The sequence below is a fragment of the Protopterus annectens genome, chromosome 1.part2, assembly GCF_019279795.1.
Source record: "Protopterus annectens isolate FY-2018-M chromosome 1.part2, PAN1.0, whole genome shotgun sequence".
In the NCBI taxonomy this organism is placed as follows: Eukaryota; Metazoa; Chordata; order Ceratodontiformes; family Protopteridae; genus Protopterus; species Protopterus annectens.
This window is the reverse complement of record NC_056727.1, coordinates 1,000,415,354-1,000,430,923: the sequence shown is the minus strand read 5'-3', so window position 1 is coordinate 1,000,430,923 and position 15,570 is coordinate 1,000,415,354. Positions and strand designations below refer to the sequence as shown.

The window sequence follows — 15,570 nt, the reverse complement described above, 5'->3', positions numbered from 1 at the left end:
AAGTAGTGTATCATATAATTGATTTGTTTGCAGTTAAAAGCATTTTCTTGAGTGTTTTTGCTCCTTTATCTGTTTAAAACTTTCATATATTGGCTCACTGCTGTTTTTCTGCTGTGATAAACACTTCTGTAGTGTTTTCTGCCTAAAATAGTGTAGGTAGCAGCTGTAGCATTGTCCATATTCAGGATTGCGTTTCTGGGCCTAGTTGTTTGTTTGCAGAGGCTGTTCTGAGCACATTTTCCAGGCTATCTTAGTTTAGCAAAAGCCATTTTCCACTTCAGTGAGAGTGTAGTGTTTATGGTCATTGGCTGGTAGGGTTGCCTGGTCTATGGCTTGGAGTAAGCATCTCATTGGTTCTTTCAAGCTTTTTTTTTTAAGTTGTTTCAGGTTTCAACCTTATGTTACTTAAGAAGTTACCTCGTGAGTGTTTCTGCCATTTCACACAGAGCTAAACGGAGGAGGGGCACTGACCAAAATTCTGACCTGTGATATATAACAATAAGTATTCTGTTTTGTTTTTGATTATTTTTACTAGTAAGTGCTTATTCTAGATATTTATAGCACTTTTATTGTCTGCTGCATATTTTTTACTGTATTTTATATCTATAAACTAATCTGCATGGTTGCACTAAAATTGTCTGCCTCACAGGGCCTGATAAATAAGGTTTTTATTGTCACCCCATTTGTAAATCCTTTCTAGCTAGTTTCACTGTATGTAAGGTATTAACTGGAAATTTTCTCCATTTGTTAAATATCTGTTTGTTTGTTCTTATTTCCTGCCAAGGAAAGCACCATATAACTGATTTAGATTTCCACCCTCCCTCCCTATTGGTATCTTGTTCTTATACTTGGTGGATATGAAGTTGCCTGTCCCTACTGTAAATTTGATCTGGGACACTCCTCCCAGTCTATTGTCATTACCTCATTCTACCTAATACAGAGAAAACATTTGAGAAGGCCAACTACTTAGTTTCTTAACCTTGAATTATCTCTGTTCCTCCTTTCTCCCCTTCCACTTTACTAAAAAAAATCTACCATTGCTAGAATTTCCTTGTGTTCTGACTGAGTGTGCTTCTCAAACAATCTGGAAATATAGAGCTGATAAGTATATTTTTGGCACTTTTTAACTGCTTAGAGTTGAATAAAACAATAATTGAATTAAGTTCAGAATACCATTTGAATAACTTGCATTTATTTAAACTGTATTTGCTTTAATATTGTTACAACTCAAATGTTCTAGCTTGCACTGCATTTGAATTGTTTAATGCTGTTTTAGATGCTTTTCTGTAAAAAAAGGTTTTAAGCTTGTTTTCTGCCTTTCCTGTAACTAGTGTAATCCAGGTATATATTGCTGTATCCAGGACTGTTTGTAAGCTTCTGAGCCCCCCTCCCCCAAGCCTTTTAGTGCTGGAGGGAAGCCTTCTAGCTTATCAGTGGGAGTGGTAAGCACTAGGTAGCCTATCTACCACAAGAGTAGTGGTTTCTGGCTCAGAAAATGTAGCATATTGGCCGTTTGGGCAGTTTTTCCATTTCTTTCAACTTTCTGGTTTAAAAGCCCACAGTTGTGCTTGTTTCCCACCTTTCCTGTAACTAGTCTGGTCCAGATAGAGATTTGCTATATTCAGGACTGTTTGTAAGCTTCTGAGCGGTGCCAAAAAGTCTGCTCTTCAATTTTTCCCTTAGATCTGCTAGTTCTCTCTTCTCCTGCACTTTTACTAGCTCATTAGTCTAGCATTTTATCAGACTTCTTTTAGCAATTATTGTAGCACACAAAAGTGCTACCAGCACTAAACATTCAACAAGGAAACAGCTCTAGTACTTATTATTAATGCCCACCCCTCCAGGCATGTCTAAAGGTCAGTTCCCTGTGCTTTCTCCTGTTAACCTGATGAACTTGAGCATCCTGAGGCAATGTAGCAACTGCTTCATGTACACTGACAACCCTCTCCTCTTACCTTTCAACACTCAGACTTGTAAGAGATGCACTTATATATTCAAATTGGAAGCCATACACTCTCCAGCCAAGATCGAAATAGCTGGTTAAGAGGAGAAGGTCATCACTTGCACCACACCACATGGAACACATAGCCCTCCAGAACACAAACCAGCACTACCATCACATAAAAACACAGACCACACACCCACCTTTACGGAGGGTCTCAATAAAAATCTACCCAAACAGCAAAGGCCTCCAAGGCAGAAACGCACTCGACCATCACAGCACAACACTAATCATGAGACACATAACTCTCTTAAACAGTGTGCCACTCAACCAACCCCCCTAAGGCAAAACAGCATGCCCAACACACTAGTCATAGGTGACTCAGTTGTGAGGTACACTGATGTCCCACTCACTAGGTTGAATAAGGAGAAAGTAACAGTCAGCTGTCTGTCAGGTGCCAGGATCCACCACATAATGCACACACTCAGGTCTCTCAACAACAGGTACAAATATGTCTCTGTCATTGTACATGTGGGTGTAAATGACCTGAGACATACCTCCCTGGACTACATGAAAAGAGACATGGAAGAGCTCTTGGATTATATAGCCCAGGCAGGTACGACCCTAGCCCTGAGGAGCATCCTACCATCATCCAGAATGATACCATAGTACAAGCAGAAAATGATTGATTTCAACAATTGGCTAAGTTTCTGGTGTCATTCCAAGGGGATCCAGTATCTGTCTGCCTGGGATGACATGATTGACAGACTGCAAAGCTTTGCCAGAGATAGCCTGCATCTGTTACCCCTGAGCTTCTGGATACTGGGCAAGGCTCTTGCCACCTCTATAGTGCCTTTTTTAGGCTGTGTTCCAAAGACCAAATTACCACCATAACATCTACAAACTTATGCAATCTGAGGGTCATGCTGTTCAGTGCTAGACGTCTACATCTCAAAATGCACTCGCCCGAAGCACTCCTTAAAATGAAGAACATCGACATTTGTGCTGTAACAGAGACCTGGTTCAAAGCAGCAGAAAGCAACACTGCACTACCAGGCTATAACTCATCCCACACCTTTCGGCCTTAGAACTTGGACCAAAGCTCCAAAGGCGGTGGTGTTTCCATATTCATAAAGGATGCACACACCTCCAGACTGGTAGCCCAACATAAAGCATCAGAGATACTTCAGGTGCAGCTAACATTGGGTAAGACAGCGATTCAGGTCGTAGCCTGCTATAGGTCCCCAACCATGTCCAAAGGCTCACACTCCATGTTTCTAAACACCCTGGAGAATATTAGGGTTCAACCTAACACTCTCATATTGGGTGACTTCAACTATCCCTCAATTAACTGAGAAAACCACAAATGTAGCAATACATTTAACCAACGTTTCCTGGAATTCATTAATTTCAATGCCCTGGACCCGCTCGTTCTTACCCCCACTAGAGGTAGCAACATCCTTGACCTGGTCATTACTAACATGGGTGACTTTTGCTCTACACCAATAGTCAACTTCTCCCTGGTTAGATCTGACCACAAACTAATCACCTTGGAAATCCACAACCCCCCCCCCCCCACAGCAAAGGTAACCACCATGAAAAACTTCTCCAAAGCTAACTTTGGGCTCCTAAAAACAGAGGTGGCTAACTTCACGGCACCCATGCAAATGGAGAATAGTTGCATGACCACTGAATCATACACCAATGCACTATATGAACACGTACACAAATGCATGGATCTCGCCATACCCAATAGAACCAAGACGCTCTCCTTCAAAAAAAGGAAGCTAATCTGGTGGTTCCCTGCCATAAAGAAACTCTACAACAGAAGGAAGAAACTGATGTGGAATAAGGTCCCAAGACTGGAAAAATGCCTTTATCCGTCTCAACAAAAAGTTGAGATCCCTCATCAAATCCTCTAAATCTAGCTATGAAAACAGAATTGCAGCAGATAGTAAAGACAGCCACAAGGCCTTCTATAGTTAAGTAAAGAATCTCCATGGCAATACCCAGATTTGCTTTGAGCTACTGCGCAATGGTGCCTCCTATACTGAGCCTATATACTGGCGGACAGATTCATTGCCAACTTTATCCCTCCCCCCAAAGTACCAATCACAATACCAGTAGATTGACAGGCACCCAATACTGCTGCTGCACAGGTTAAAACAGAACTGTCCAAGGCCAAGAAAACAGCTTCTATGGGACCTGACAATATCCCTGGCTGTGTTCTACATGAACTACAGAGTGAATTGGCACCACACCTGTGTGCCCTGTTCAGTCACAGCCTCATCTCAGGCTTTGTCCCTACTGAATGGCGCACTGCTACAGTCATCCCTCTCCACAAAGGAAGATCGACTACAGATCCTGGGAACTATCGCCCCATTAACCTGACAAGTCTGATATGTAAGGCTATGGAGCGAATCATCATGGACCTAATAAACAAGGATATAGGGAATCTCCAAACTCTGGATCCCACACAGTTTGGTTTTGTGAAGAGTAGATCATGCCTGATCAACCTGGTCGACTTCTTTGAGTCAGTCACCAAAGCTGTGGATGAAGGCAAGGTGGTTCATACAGCCTACCTTGATCTGGCCAAGGCCTTTGATACCATTTTCCAGTCAGGAATCATAGGAAAAACTCACTAAGCTAGGCATCAACCCCTTTATCACTAGATGGGTTGCAAACTGGCTCACAGATAGAACCCACAGTGTGAAAGTAGCTGACACCAAGTCAAACTGCTGACCAGTCACGAGTGTAGTCCCACAGGGTTCGGTCCTGGTTCCTCTCCTGTTTGATATCTGCTTCTCTAAAGTCCAGGCCAACACAAAGGGACTCTGGCTGACAAAGTTTACAGATGATTGCAAGTGGGGAGCTATTATTAACTCCCCAAGTGATGTTGACATCCTGCAGAAAGGCCTCACTGAGACTAACGACTGGTGTCAGAACCATGGCCTTAAGCTCAATGCCACAAAAATGTGTTGTCATTCCCTTTGGGAAAAACTCGGTTCCCATGAATTACCACATCAATCATAGTCCACTGAACACAGAAGGCATTTTAAGAGATCTGGGAAAACAGGTTGACAGCAACCTCTCTTTTGACCACTACACTGCCACCGTGGTCAGAAAGTCTTTCTATGTGGCACACCTCATTACTAAGGGTTTTGCATTAAGGAAGAAAGAGGTCATTGTCTCCCTCTACTCTTCACTCATTAGGCCAATCATCGAGTACAAGGACCCATTTGGCATGTACCTCACTAGACACCTTCAACAACTGGAGAGGCTGCAAAAGTACCTCATAAAGATGATCCTAGGCCTTAAACAGTTGTCCTACAGTTGACAGACTCAAAAAGCTCCAACTATTCTCTGTCTCATATCGCCTACTTAGAGGCGATCTCTGCTTGACTTACAAAGCCATGTCTGACCCAGTTCTGTTAGAAATTCTACATCTAAAGAAATCCCAATCCCTCTGCACCACATGCTCTAGAGACCTCAACCTCATTACCACAATCAACAGAACATGTTGGAGGGACAGGTTCATAACCCAGACACTGCCCATGCTATGGAATAGACTTCCCATGCATGTCAAACAGAGCACCTCACTGGCCCTCTTCAAGAGAAATCTTGATGAGTGGATGGGAAATAAAAAATTCAGCACGATGCCTGGATACTCCTATGGGCTAGGCTTGTAAAGGCTCCAGGATCATTAGCCTAGTACACACCTATGAACATATGAACCTATTAATGAGTATATCATTAAGCTCCATAATTTCGGATTTTGTCTTGCACATTGTTCTTCACAGTGCACAGTGCACATCAAGTCACAGCCTTCCTTATCAAAGGCAGAACACAGTTTCTATATAAAGTAAACTGTTAGGGTGCAAATTAAACAAATAAATAAATAAAAAGACATCAGCAGTGTGCCATTGTCATGGGTAATTTACTCCTCTTCAGAGAGGAAGGGCAGAGTCTGTAAAATAATAGTATATGCAAGCGGAGTATAAAGTTAGTGTCCAAGATTAGACAGCAACCATGTAGAGTTGACTGTGATGATAACAGAGAACAAGGGTAGATACTATTTGTTTTGCTTGGGGCCTGGTGTTTGATATTGAGCTATATTACTACACTGAATGTACCTGTGTCCTTAGAAGTATTTACAGGGAGTTAATAAAATAGGAAATTAATGTTGATATTCATGATGTCTGTTGTTTGAGGAATATAAGAAATAATATGTTCAAATAATACACTTTTGACAAGCATGCATCCTAAGCAGTAGTTAATACTTCAGTGCTTTATGAACTGCAGATATCAGTGCGCCTAATTTCATCAGGACTTTACTTCATTGTACTGGAAGACGGTGGTTAAAGAGATTTCTCACTGCTTTTGAGATTTCTATGGGCAGTTTAATCTGTTGCAGTGAAGACCTTAGTAGTCTGAATGGCTGGTGCCACACCTGCAGGTAACAGACATCTAGGCAGCACTACCTGTCGATGAGGTTGAAGGCGACGATCAGTTGTACATAAGTTAGATACAGAGACTCATCTAGTCTAATGACTTTATTGTACCACTTCGGTATGTGAAGGGTGGAACACCACATGAAGATATACACCTCTGTTGTGGGCCATTTCAAGTTTGTTACCAGTGTGTTTTGTTATGCTGGTATTGCTTCATGTAGTAGTGTGTTTATAAATATTACTTGTGCCAAAAGCTTTTCTGGTTTAGGGATGCCATTTGTTATTCTGGAAAGAGCTCCCACTTTTTTTTTGACCATAACATCTACACATTCATAGAAGCTTAGCTTGTGATCAGTGTTTGGTCTGCTTTATTTCCAGTTTGATACTTCTACTCTGTTGACAGATGCTTCCAGAACAAATAACTGTTGAATACTGTGATTACACTGTGTGGTTTATTTAACAGGAGAGTGCGACTTTTTATTTGTTTTTTTCTAAAACTGTGCTAATGCTACCCAGGCAGTGTTTCAGTGAGTTAAATCCTGAGAGCTGGGCCATCTTAAGGGAATTTATATTAGTGACACGTGTGGAGTAAGTTAAAATCATCTGAATATTAATTTAATATAAATCACTTCACTGTTAGTCAATGATGCGAATAACTGTGATCCTTCAATGGATACCTATGGTACACCAGTTGCAAAAAGATCGGGAGCTCAGCATCTTTGCTGCCATACAGCAGATTCAGAATGGGCTCATCACTACCCAAATAATTGTCATCTTATGAAGATCTGGTACCCATAGCAGGATACAGAATTCAGAACGAATCATTATTAGCTGTCCACATGATGATATCACCATCTCGTTTAATCTTTTACTGATGTTAGCCCTTCTGTTCCTAAGGTGTCCTTCCAGTTCTTACGTAGAGTCTAGGTGCATTCTCTTACCTCTTTAATCAATCAGATGTAAGTAATCCTGCATGTGTTTTCTGGTTAATGCTAGTGTGTCTAGCCTTGATGTCATGTAATGATACACTGTATTCCAGTATCTGAACAGTATATATTTTATACCTTTTTCCTTAAATGTATGCCGATGTACTCTGTTGTAGTTTGACATGCTTTACTAAGATTGTGAAAAATTAAGTATGTTTTCCAATGCATCTGACTCCACCCTCATTTCTGCAATAGGTTATAGTTTGTCTTATGAATGCAGATGCATGTGCCCTGGTTAGGGAACAGTTTATCTTATGAATGCAGATACATGTGCTTGTTAGGGAACAGTTTGTCTTATGAATGCAGATACATGTGCCCTGGTTGGGGAACAGTTTATCTTATGAATGCAGATACATGTGCCTTGGTTAGGGAACAGTTTGTCTTATGAATGCAGATACATGTGCCCTGGTTAGGGAACAGTTTGTCTTATGAATGCAGATACATGTGTCCTGGTTAGGGAACAGTTTGTCTTATGAATGCAGATACACGTGCCTTGGTTAGGGAACAGTTTGTCTTATGAATGCAGATACATGTGCCCTGGTTAGGGAACAGTTTGTCTTATGAATGCAGATACACGTGCCCTGGTTAATTAGTCTTATCCAGGACAGCCCGAAATGTGACATCACAGCCTGTACTGTAAACACCCCTGCAGTACTGAACAGAATAGATGCACTGTGCAGCAGGATGCCATTAATGAGCATTCATATGCACTGTTATCTGCCTCCATTAACATATCATATGGAGCAGTTTCAATGTCAACCACCTTCCCATTTAAATGAAATCCACTCTGATGACACCTCTTGTTGTTTTGTGCCCCCTCCAAGGCTTCCTATTCAAAAAATTAAAACAAGACTCCTTACTTTCTGTTAGCCACCTCTACATTAATTACTTATCCAGTTAGTAAGATAAAATATGAAACCAAATTCAAGATATCACTTTCATGTATTTAGTAGCCAACAACACTACATCCATGTAATTGCACACTCTATATATATATATATATATATATATATATATATATATATATATATATATATGTGTGTGTGTGTGTGTGTGTGTGTGTGTGTGTGTGTATATAGATCCCTGTCACATTACTGAAAGAACACAAGACTGAAATTTAAAAGAATGGGACAAAAACATTGAAAGTTTAAAAGGACGAATGTTAACAAAACCGAAATACATAACATCGAAACACCAGCTGTGAATGTTATTCAGCCCTTTCTTTTGTGACACCAGGAAACACTTGAATGGAGATTGCATTACAGTGAGGATTGGGGAATTTACCCTATTTGCCACTGTAGTGTGATCTCGGAGTTTATATATAGGTTGCATGGGGTGGGGGTGTGTGGGAGCTTGCCCCTCTGCAGAAACTTAAAAAATAGGTTGTATTGTTGGTTAACAGAACAGTACCTTTAATATTTTTTTTGAGCAGTTGTAAGACGTAATGTGTTTTGTGTCTGCCGTAGTATTAGCCATAAATCAGAGGTTAGTTTATAGGGATATATGTGAATTTCTGTTGAGTGGCTTTACATGTACAGCAGTATTGGAATGAACATGCTTGTTTCTTCTACATTTTGGCTTTGTTAATGTTTGTCCTTTTCAGCTTTTGTTGTTTTCATCCCGGTCTTTTAAATTTTGATCTTGTGTTCTTTCGATAATGTGATAGGGAATCCATATATATCTATATATATTTATATCTATAATCTTTATATATGCATACCAAAGCCAACAACCATGCTGGGCATTCACTCTTCTCTAACTACATTCCTAAAATTTGGAATAAGCTACCAACCTTAATCACATCAAACATCTCTGTCAGACACCTGGCTATGTTTCTGCAACCCTCTTGGTTAGACTTTACTTAGTCTCACTGAAAATCATTGTCATAAAATTAAAATTAAACAAAATATCACTTTATTAGCATCAACTATATCTACAGGGTAATGGCCTTCTGTATTGCTAAATAGAAATTTGTTCAGGATGATGTATAATAAACTATCTCAGGATGATACGAAGAAAAAATATACCAACGACAACCAAGTGTTTTTGCTAAAGATCCAAAGAAAAATAATGCAAAAAGTAACTAAGAAAAGACAAGGCTCCAGCTTCTTTTCAAAGGCAGACTGCTTTAATGACACACAAACACAAGCGCTTTCACCATAGGCTTCTTCAGGTGTATGATTACCTTAGTTAACACACCTTTTATATATCAAATGGCATTACATTTAATTAGTTCTTAAAAACATATTACACTATATTAGTGGTTCACAAACTAATATAAATACATCTATGTATGTGTTCACGTAAAAACATCAAATATATATGTTGAACTACATTAGAATAAACACTAAAATTACTAACAAGTATATAAAAACCTATAAAAATATATGTAAAAACATGTATTTATATTAGTTTGTCTTTGCTTAGTTACTTTTTGCGTAGTATCTCAGGATGATGTATCATCTCAATGTTTTTCTTAAGAACTGTATTCATTATGTAGTCTCATATTCTGCTATCAAACTAGATACTCCTATAGACTCGTTAACTACTGTCTAGTATGTAATTATCACTGTTGCTTCAGCCATACGCATTTCTGAATCTTGTTTTTTTTCTCTGATATACTCTTTACTTTCTTTTATGCTTATGTATATTTAACTTGTAGTTGTATTTTGAATTTAAATTTTGAATGTATTGTTTTACTGGAGCCTTTCTCCCCAGGTCTGTGCTGAAAAAGGACCTGTGTCCAGTTGGACTTTTCCCAGTTAACAAATGTTAAATTGTGTCTTTCGGCTTTTCCTGGTTAGGGGTCGCCACAGTGGAACTCCGGTCCGCTAATGATTGGCAGTAGATTTTTACATGCTGGCTTACCGGGCCTAACGCACAACCTTCAACGAAGGAATGCCCATTCACGCATGTCGCCACACAGAAGAAGCTCTAACTGAGAATCGAACGGGCAACGTCTAACTGTGAGGCGACAACGCTACCGCAGCACCACCACCGCAGTCTAGTTAACAAATGTAAAATAAAAATAAATAAATAAATCTATCTATCTGCAGTATCTATATCTATCTATCTATCTATATATATATATATATATATATATATATATATATATATACACACACACACACACACATATATATATATATATATGTGTGTGTGTGTATATATATATATATATATATATATATATATATATATATGTGTGTGTGTGTATATATATATATATATATATATATATATATATATATATATATATATATATATATATATATACACACACACACACACACACACACACACACACACACACACACACACACATATATATATATGTATACAGGCAATCCCAGGAACTGCTGTACTTTCTAAGCCCTTTCTAAGCCCAGATCAGTCCTCCCATCTCTCTCTCCAGTATCCTGTCCATTGATCAACCTGGAACAGGTAAAACCTCCTTTACATCACTTGGGCATGTAATAACGGTTCAGTATAATCATGTATGAAAGCATACACTTGCTCATTTTAGATTTTCTATATGTCACTCTTTGTGGTTATGTGAGGAAGGCTGAGACACTTTCTGGGCCATTTTGATTAATGGGAACAGATCTGGGTTGCCCTAGAATAGAGTTTTTTATGTTCAAATGACAATACTTATAAGTATGGGCATGGCTTCCAGGTCCAAAGAACTTATAGTGCTACTTTATCCAGCCCTTATCAGGCCCACCATTGAGTATAATGGCCCCTTTGGCATGCATCTGACCAGACATCTACAACCAATGGAATGCCCACAAAGGTTCTTTACCAGGAGATGTAGGGTATTAACACATTGTCCTCTACAGGACCTTAAAGATCTATCTCTATACTCTGTCTTCAGGTTACTGACAGGCAATCCATGCCTGGTATATAAAGAATTCTTGGATCCAGCTCTAATGGACCTTTTGCACATCTGCAAAATGAGCAGCTAGAGAACCACTAGATCCAAGGATTTATATTTTGCTTGTGACATAAGTAAGATATATTGGTGAGACAGATATATGCCTCAGAATATCCCCATAGATATATATGTCTCAGAATATTCCCATGTTCTGTTAAAGGCTCCCCATCCTTGTGAAGCAAAGTTCATCCCTAAACATATTTAACTGTAATGTTGGCCAATGGATGGGAAATTGGAAATTCATCCAGGTCTGGCCTCCATGTCCCTGATAGACAGAGGCAGACAGTAATGCCCAAACTAACATAGCCCACCAACATAACTTCTAGAAACTTCCTAATTAGCATACCCCTCCTAATAAATGCCAATGATACATAGGGACGCAATTGGGTTGGATTGCATGGCTAGGCTTATAAAGGCCCTGCTGGGCATTAGCCTAATATATACCTATGTATCTATAAAGCTGTGAACAATGTATAATCAGACTTTGTTAGTCTTTGGTGAGTGTGTGAATCAGTGGGGGGATCAAAGATGTAAACACTTTCACTGTAATTTCCTGTGCTGCACTTTTAATTTGGGTCCTCTGATATCCACAGGCTTAGTCATTTACCCATAAGCCTGTCACCCTTTTACAAAGATGGGGTGTCAGACATGCCACTTTTTCTTTTCTTAAGGAGAAGCATGCAGTGGTGCCACTCAGGGCACATAAAACCATAAAAATACGCTCCCTATTACACGTGTGCCCAACTTAATTATACTGTTTTATGACCCTGTGGCTTCTATGTAGACTCTACCAAGGGCTCCCTGCAGTGTCGAGGACTGAAATCACTTCCCTGGGAAGTAGAGGAAGCTCATCCTAACTTTCCTTGGCTAGTCTTGACAGATGTTTAAGCCTAATCCAGAACACAGGCCAGCTGTAACATAGGTTCTCTGATTTACTTTACAATGCTGAGAGGCTCTTGCTTTAACTAATATTTTGGTTGAGCACATGACCCCTGTATATAATCTTGCTTAAGTAATTCATTGAATAATGACATTAGAAGAGAGTCAGATGGAGTACAAAACGTGTCTGATGTGCCTGCTATGACTTCATACTTACTTGCTAAGTTTATTCATAGAGCATATTTTATCCAGTATGGCACCATACTGGCACTGTACTGTTTCCCAGTATAGTACTATACTGGCACTGTACTGGCACTGTACTGTTCTCCAGTATGGCACCGTACTGTTTCCCAGTATGGCATCACACTGGCACTCTACTGTTTCCCAGTATGGCACTGTACTGGCCCTGTACTGTTTCCCAGTATGGCATCACACTGGGACTGTACTGTTTCCCAGTATGGCACTGTACTGTTTCCCAGTATGACATTGTACTGGCACTGTACTGTTTCCAGTATGGCATCATACTGGCACTGTACTGTTTCCAGTATGGCATCGTACTGGCACTGTACTGTTTCCAGTATGGCATCATACTGGCACTGTATTGTTTTCCAGTGTGGCACACTACTGGCATGTACTGTTTTCCAGTGTGGCACTGTACTGGCATGTACTGTTTCCCAGTATGGCACCGTACTGGCATTGTACAGTTTCCGAGTATGGCACTGTACTGGCACTGTACTGTTCCTTAGTATGGCACCATACTGGCACTGTACTGTTTCCTGGTATGGCACTACACTGACACTATACCATTCTCCAAATCGGCACCGTACTGTTACTGTTCTGTACCCCAGTATGGTATCAGTGTTGATGCTGACCACTTATGTACGTCAGTCTGTGAATGTATGCAAGACTCTAGTTCTCATCTGCATAGCTGTATCCTGAATTGTGACATCTGCATTTGGTGGGCATATGATGTCTCACAGGTAATATACTATAAATAAGATGGCTTCATACACATGACAGACTTTAGGTTTCTACTGGGCAGAGCTGTATATACCGGTGAAGATAATTTCTAAATCTAATCCCAAGTTCTTGCCTTCATTTTCCAACCCCCTGAAACTGTCAGTTTTGTTACAGCTTTTCCTGATGCTTGTTGGAAGACACTGCCTTTCTTATAGACCATTGGTAGTACCACTATTGAAGGCAATAACATCATTGTTGTTTAAAATTGTTGCAGTATTAGATTTTCTATTAGTTTATTTTCTTTGAATGGTATATGTCTGCTGAAAACTGCTTTCTTCTTTAAGTGGCCATACTACGTTGCTTTTGCTTTTGTTTGTATTAAGTGGAAAATGCCATTTGAGGAAACTTCTAAGTTTAGTGGCTGTTTAAAGCAACTGACTCATTATAAATCCTGTATATAAATGTGTGGCTCCCACAAAGAATCCTTGTTAATAGATCTGTTAAAAATATATTATACGTTAACAAATGTGATATTGTTTTTTTTTTAAGGCAAACGAGGTGAGAAAGGTGATAGAGGAGAAGCTGGCCGTGGACACCCAGGAATGCCAGGAATTCCAGGCTTCCCTGGTAAGTAACTTTAATTATTTAACATATTATTTCCATTTTAAAAGATGGATATGTATATCCTGCAACTTCACTATTCAGGTAGTATTCAGTAGTTGTACATTCACTGGAGTACTACAGAACTAACATCCTTTACTGTTAAGCAACCCAGATTAATCTAAAGTAAGCTGAAGATATCAATAGTCCTGTTGTATTCAGGTAAAGTGTGTGTGTCTTTTGGCTTATCCCAGTTAGGGGTCGCCACAGCGGAACTCTGGTCCGCTAATGTTTGGTAGTGGATTTTTATGTGCCGAGTTACCAGCCCTGATGCACAACCTTCAACGAAGGCATGCCCATTCACGCATGCCTCCACACAGAAGACGCTCTAGCTGAGAATCGAACGGAACAACGTCTTGCTGTGAGGCGACAACACTACCGCAGCACCACTACCGCGTGCATTCTCTTATATTTGGGGTTAACCTGTTCCATAATCTGAGGAGCAACTGAGTGCAAAAAACAATCTACATACAAGTAATGGCTCTGTTTATTTTGAATAATTTCATGAAACTTATTCTCATGTAGCCAGAAGACATAACTTGCATTTAGAGCAGTGAATACAGTACATGACTAACCAAGGCAAGCATTTATAGGCTAATATCAGCTTTCCTCCAAGTTAGCAATGTTTATTTGTTTACAAATCGAGTTCTGTTTTATTAGTAATGCCCTTTCACAAAACTTTACAAAGATTTTTTAGCTTAATGACAACAAATAAATTCTTGTTGAAATTAGTTGGTAGGTATGGGTTAAGCCTTTATTATTAGGTATTGTTTTTATGAAAAAAAAATACTGAACTCTTAAAAATTAAGTTTTCTAAATGCATACAGCCTGACCTCCATATTCAGTCTGAGATTTCAAAACAGATGTAGAGATTGGCATTAACTATATTGTGGACCTAGATGTACGCAGCCTAAAAATCAAAGATAAATAAATTATGCTGCCTTAGTATGTGATTCACATTTTATAGCCAACATTTCTTTGTACAAATAGATGTAAATAATTTATTCTGTCAGTATGTGAAGGTATCGATTGCACAGAATTAACAACTCTCTAGCAGCACAGCGGTACCGTAGCAAGCAATGCTTCTTCATGCTGCAAAATTTTCAGTTTGGTTCTTGGCTTCATGTCCTTTGTGCAGAGTTCACACGTACTTGAGTGGAGTTTTGTTGAGTGCTTCAGTTTTTTACCTCACCCCAAAGATGTACTGTGAGGGAACAGGTGATCCTCTACATTTGTCTGTGTGTGTGTGTGTGTGTGTGTGTGTGTGTGTGTGTGTGTGTGTGTGTGTGTGTGTGTGTGTGAGTCAGTGTGCTTTGTAACAAGTATATGTGTGTGTGTGTGTGTGTATGTGTGTGTTTGTGTGTGTGTGTGTGTGCGCTTTGTAATGAGTATGTGTGTGTTTGTGTGTGTGTCAGTGTGCTTTGTAATGTGTGTGTGTGTTTGTGTGTGTGTCAGTGTGCTTTGTAATGAGTGTGTGTGTGTGTGTGTGTGTGTGTGTGTGCAGTGTGTCAGTGTGCTTTGTGTGTGTGTGTGTGTGAGTGTGCTCTCTAATGAGTTTGTAATGAGTGTGTGTGTGTGTGTGCCTGTGTGTGTGTGTGTGTGTGTGTGTGTGTGTGTGTGTGTGTGCTTTGTAACAAGTCTGAGTCCTGTTCAGGATAAGTGTCTCTGTTTTGCTCCCATGGAATGCTATGATAAGCTGTGGCTCTCCTTTAGTGTTACACTGGATGAAGTAGCTAATTGGAGACAATGAATGAAAGA

At 39.7% G+C, this 15,570-nt stretch overlaps 1 protein-coding gene across 1 annotated transcript in view; it reads left to right on the top strand.

Moving 5' to 3' along the window:
- The window catches only part of COL9A2 (collagen type IX alpha 2 chain), a 447,350-nt gene that overhangs the window by 419,204 nt on the left and 12,576 nt on the right, over positions 1-15,570 (top strand). Inside the window, exon 31 of the mRNA XM_044059964.1 lies at positions 13,702-13,779. Within this exon, the coding sequence (XP_043915899.1) occupies positions 13,702-13,779 (78 nt within the window). The remainder of the gene's footprint in view (positions 1-13,701; positions 13,780-15,570) is intronic.